The sequence below is a fragment of the Calonectris borealis genome, chromosome 2, assembly GCF_964195595.1.
Source record: "Calonectris borealis chromosome 2, bCalBor7.hap1.2, whole genome shotgun sequence".
Lineage (NCBI taxonomy): Eukaryota > Metazoa > Chordata > Aves > Procellariiformes > Procellariidae > Calonectris > Calonectris borealis.
This window is the reverse complement of record NC_134313.1, coordinates 92,028,961-92,034,777: the sequence shown is the minus strand read 5'-3', so window position 1 is coordinate 92,034,777 and position 5,817 is coordinate 92,028,961. Positions and strand designations below refer to the sequence as shown.

The 5,817-nt window shown below is 41.8% G+C and overlaps 1 protein-coding gene across 1 annotated transcript; it reads right to left on the bottom strand.

Annotated features, from left to right (window-relative positions):
• Positions 1 to 3,172: 3,172 nt before the first annotated feature.
• On the bottom strand, positions 3,173 to 4,168 carry MC4R (melanocortin 4 receptor). Its single transcript, XM_075140696.1, has one exon. The coding sequence runs from the start codon at positions 4,166 to 4,168 to the stop codon at positions 3,173 to 3,175; it is 996 nt and encodes a 331-aa protein (XP_074996797.1).
• Between the last annotated feature and the right edge of the window lie 1,649 nt (positions 4,169 to 5,817).

The window sequence follows — 5,817 nt, the reverse complement described above, 5'->3', positions numbered from 1 at the left end:
TTCGCCTGTGATGGTAGCTGGTAAGTGATATCCCTGTCTTCATCCAGACCCACGAGCTTTCTCGTTCCTCTTCTTCCTGTTTTCTCCCGTCGTCCCACGAAGGTGGGGAGGAGCAAGCAGCTGGGGGGGGGGCTGCTGTTGGCCAAAGGCAAACCCACCACACAGGCAGGCGACGACTGGGAGAACTCTTGATGGCAGTCCAGAAATACACAAATATGGAAATACACCAAGTGTGAAGGAGAAATTGAAACAAATGAACAATGTTTGCAAGGCAACAAATGGGTAAAAGTGGAACTGATGAATACGCTTATGTTACAAACTCAAAGGGGGTGATTTTTAATCCACAAGCCTGAAAGTCTCTTCTTCTATGAACACAGCGTGCAAAAACGTGAAAAACAAGTAGGACAACAGAACCATTTGAAACAAAAAAAACCCAAGCATGGTGAATTCATAACCTGGCTTATATGACAGTGAGTATCTGTAGTAGCAGTAGACAGTTCCTGTGACTTAGGAAGTCTCCTTTTTTTAATACGTGTTTCATCCAAAGAGAAAACCCTAGGATACTTGAGATATGATCAAAGGGATCAGAATATTAATTTAAAATCTGAAGTAATTTCTGGACAAACAATGAAGATTTCATCCCTAAAGGTACATTTTCTGAGGTCCTTCTGAGGTACACCAGGTCCTTGCATAGACTAAAGGGAGAAAGAGAGACTTTCAAGTTAATGCTCAGAGCACCTAAGGTAGTATCTTGCGCTCTTACGCCACTTTCCACTGGACCCTCTCTGCGTCCATGGACTACAAAGGTAGTATCTGGAGCCCAAAATCATAATTTAAGACCTAAAATAGCTAAAGAAAGTGAGGCAAAACAAAGATCCAGTGAGATTTTTGTCTTGTTCAAACTGGCATCAGCAATTTTTTGCATTATTGCCAGAGCATTTTTGCATAGCTAGCATCATGCCTTGTGGGAGAGGGGAAGGCCTCTAATAAAGTCCTTTGGATTTTTGCGTAGACTATTAATTTAAATACATGCATTTTCTTCTCCTCTTGAGCTTTAATCCTCCTTCTTTGGCATTTTTTATTCTCTACCCAGTGGAACCAGGTAGGGATGTCTTATTGAAATGTTTATATTTTCCTCCAGAAGAAAATAAGTAGACTTAATATAGTAGATATATTTCAGCATCTTCCATATAGCAACCATTATGATGTGGCAATATAATTTACTAAAGCTGAGAGAACATAACAGGGGTGTGTTGCAAGCAATATGGTGGATGGAGTGGCCCAAGTACAAGAGTAGACTGTAGGAGACCCGATTTCTCTGCTGCTGGTCTACCAAGGGACTTTGATGCACAAAGTCAAATGACTTTCTTACTCTCCCTGTAAGTAAATTGAAGCTAAAGATACTGAGACCCACCTTAAGTCCTTCATGCTTTTTGACAGAGGACCAAATGTCACAGTTTTACGACATCCTGAAAAGTTACCCACAACTGAAAGATCAGTTTCTGTTTGGAGAAGAATCCCAGGTAGCAAACATTGGGCTCTCATGAATAGCTTTTCATCGTATGTTTGTCTTTAACGAGGGAATAAGCAGCTTGAGGTAACAAGCTGTTTCCAAGAAAATTAACAGGACTGATCATCCAACTAATTCACTACTCATCTTGGTAAAATCAGGCATCCAAGATTAAAACCTAAATTATTCTTCGCATTCAATTCTGACTTTTTAAATTAGAACTTTCCAGGTCTTCTACCAGTTACTGCTATGTTTTTATAGTTTCTGGGAATAAATAAATTAATTTTTCTATGTCCTTAGATAGAGCTGATATTGTCGAGGTGTTAAGCGACACCTTCATGGAATCCTGTGTACTCACATTTATACTTTAAAGGCTTCCAAAGGTGCTAAAATCAGGGACCTGAGGTCCCTGTTATAATTTGTGGAGAGAGAGTGGCCTTTTAGCATGAAACTGAGAACACATCAATTAGATGTCTGAAAAGGTGAACTTCAAGCAGCAGTAACACACAGGGCTGCCAGATACAGAGCATGAGTTTACAGACTTGTTGGCCAGCATCCCTTCTATGTGATAGCATTGCCCCTGCAAAGCTCATACACTCCACAGTACGGTCTGAGGTGCTCAAGCCAAATTAACACATGACGCCTCTGTAAGGATCCTGGCAGTGGATCCCACCTGCTACCACCACACTTCAGAATAGAGGGCAACTTGTTTCTAACAAGGATGTATTTTCTTCTGAAGCACAGAGTCCTTTTTCCCCACAGCACCTCAGAACAAGGAAGGACTTAATGTTCAAACTGAAGTTCCTTCTTCATCTTCATTAGGTAAATCTCTCAGTGAATCTTTACATTGGTGCTGCCATTGTCAATGTTAACACTGTACCTGCTTCATGGCTGAATGGAGGGTGCTAGTCTACCTGGATGCCAGTCTAGCAAATATATCCAGGGCTAACTGATGCTCCAGGGAGCAATTTCAACTTTGCAAAAAGGTACTCTCAGACATACAACAATCATAATGAAAAAAAAAAAACCCAAAACCCAAGCGTTTGATTGTCTGGGTAGCAGGCGTTTGGAAAATCTTGTTGTTGTAGGCAATAACTGTAACAAAGAACAGAATTGCTGCTTGTGGAGTAGGAAGAAAAGAGTTCAAAATGAATGAACACAACTCGTTGGCTGCAGTAACCTTTATGAAAAATCTACTTTCTAATTCTGGAGGACATCTAATCCACTAATAGAGAAGCATATGCTCTATTTTAAGCTGTATATAATGTAATGGATAGCTATAATTACTTCAACAGAGTAAGGAATAGTATCAGCCAATATGTACTGTAAGTCAGGCAAGTTATTTATTTTGTCAGGAGTTGGAACATACAGCTGCTCATATTTGTTAGTATTTCACATTCATCATTACATTTATTTGCTTGCTTACAAATTGGTATGAAATGCTACTTCTCTTTCCAGCCAAATAAATTACAAACTGTAGATATCACAAACATTATACAGAAATATGAATGACACGTGAATGGGATACAAGGATGAGAGGGAGGGGAGACAGAAGGAGGTGCTCAGTCTTAAAGATTTAACCCAAATTCTGCTGAGAAAGAGGATCTGAAGGCTTGGAAGTCTGTGCTGCATGTTGTGTACACAGTAACGTATCCACTCGGTTTAAAATTTGCCAGGCAAATCACAAAGCCCTCTCAGGCTACAGCAGCATATAATCTCCTTGAACGTTTTCCTGAGCTCCTGACTCCGGAATGCATAGATGAGTGGATCGATGATGGAATTGCACATGATGAGGATGAGGTAGAAGTTAAAATGGGACATGAAGCACACACAGTAAGGGTTGTAGGGGCAGGAGATGTAGAAAATCAGGTGCAGGAAAAATGGAGCCCAGCACACAACAAAAACTCCAATCAAAATCGTGAGAGTGATGGCCCCTTTCATGTTGGCCCCTTGGCGAATAGGGCCAGTCCCTGGAAGAACAGCAATCTTTTTGATATGCATCCGAGCCATCATGAACATGTGGACATAGAGGGATGCCATGAGAATGAGCATAGTGAAGAACATGCTAATAAGGCAGATGATGACAACACTGCTGTCAGAGTAAATGATGAACAAAATGCCTGAGACTGTGCAAGCAGCCCAGATGCATGTGATGATGACCCCTACACGCTTCACCGTCATGATATTATGGTACTGGAGGGCGTAAAATATAGTAAAATACCTGTCCACTGCTATTGAGAGGAGACTGCAAATTGATGCAAGCAAGGAACTGCAAATCACTGAGTCAATGACATTGTCAATGTTTATGGTAAAGCTCTGTGCGTCTGTGTCTGTATTGTTTAGCAGCGTGATAACAATAGTTTCTGATCCATTAGATACACTCACTAGCATGTCAGCCACTGCCAAGCTACAGATGAAGAAGTACATAGGCGAATGGAGGTTCTTGTTCTTGGCTATCGCCACAATGACCAAGACGTTCTCCAGCAAGCTGATGATGCCCAGAGTCACAAACACTTCAGGGGATACAAAGAGTTGCTCGTAGCAGCCTCCCGAGGAGTGGCCCTTTGCATTGGGCTCGCTGGCACCCCCGTGCAGTCTGTAGCTGTGGTTCCAGAAATGGAGAGGCTGGAGTGTCCCACGGTGCTGGGTGAAATTCATCTTATGGAGATCCCCTTTCAGCTTCCTGCTTTTAAAACTCCTGTTCCTTTTGCATTCCTTTTTGAAAACCTTTGGCTTTTCAGCTTGGGCAGAAAAGAAAAATAAGCCAGCACCGAAGCAGGCAGCAGTTCAGAACACTTTGACTGCTGTTACAAAATAAGGTTTCAAACTCAGAAACACTGGTTTACTCTCTCACAGATGCAGTTTCTGATCATCATCACATTTACCTTGGTGATCTAGTCACAGAATCCGAACAGTCTGTAAGTTTGCATCAGATTCTCCACTATGGTCAGTTCCTGTTTAGTTCACTGATACGCTGCAAGGCTTTTTTGTTCACTTCCATTAAGAGAGACAAACATAAAATGCCCAAGTGACTGCTGCGGAGCAGAAACTAATTTCAAACTGCAAGCACCGGTCTCGCTGTCAGACAGTGCATGCCGGCTGCCTGTTTTATGGTGTGTGGAGGAGAAAAATATTCAGGGCACTCTCCGCCTCTGCTTTGCCTTCCAGCCAATGGGGCTCAGGAGCTGCCGAAAGTCGAGGGGCTGCTGATTCTGAGCCGCTCTGAAACATCACACGGCACAGTAGATTCAGATGCAGCATGAGCTACCAGTAGCTACAGGAAAGCAGATGGGCTACCAGAGATTTGTTTCCTTTCTTTAACTTCTCAGAATAGTATTTTAATACTGATTTTTAATTAGCAATCTCACAGAACTGTACTAGCAATCTTACAGAATTCCTGCAGCTGAACTGATGGCTTTTTATTTTTCAGACTGATTTACTGTGATTTACTCTTGCCCCTTCTGTGGCACAAAGTTGCTCTGCCTTGTATATGTGGCAAAACAGGAAAAGGACAAGGAAGCTAGAGAATACTTATTTCCTCTTGGTTCTCTCTCCCAGATCTCCCTTGCATTGCTAACTTTTCTATGCCTTCGTTGTCTGTTTGCAAGATGTATTTTTGCAAGGTTGCATTATATTCTCTAAGCTGCTTATAATTTTTAAGAAATGGAGACCATCTAAGGACCAAAAACAGAGGAGCCAAAGTCACAAATGGCATAATAAGTTGTCCTAAAGTAGTTTTTCCCAGGTAATAGCCTTCTTCATTGTCTTATTTCCAGGAAGGAAAAGATGATAAAGTTGATTGCAGAAGCCCTGTCACCATCAGGAATTAGGATGTTGGGCAGAAAAAGAAGTCAGTATTTAGAATAGATGAAGGAAAGCAACAGGAGACAAAGTTGCAACCTGTAAGAAATGGGGCTCCTACAATGGTAATGACACAAAGGCATCAATAAATCTCCTAAAAGTCCATCCGGAGGGATGTCCCTGGGCTTACCTGGCAGGAGCTGAAAGTCAACTTGTGTGCAGTCTGCCAGGGAAAGCCCTTGAGAAGGAGGAAAAGAATGCCACATGAATATGAAGAGACAGGGACAAAAGTCGTTTTGCTGCTTCCTCTTCAAGCATTGCAACTGAAGATTGAAAAACAAATATACTGAACAAAGCCTAAAGTACAGGCTTTAGGAAAGTCAGTCACTACACCTGAGAGTAATGTTTGCAAGGAAGTTGTTTGAATGAACATTTCCAGTCAACTACCAGGAAGGTTATGGAGGAGTCTGTATCTGATACAAGAGTATTTTCTTCAACCTCTCAAA

Excerpts from the sequence above, each read along its gene's own strand:
- MC4R (XM_075140696.1), bottom strand. The coding sequence starts at position 4,168 with ATGAATTTCACCCAGCACCGTGGGACACTCCAGCCTCTCCATTTCTGG.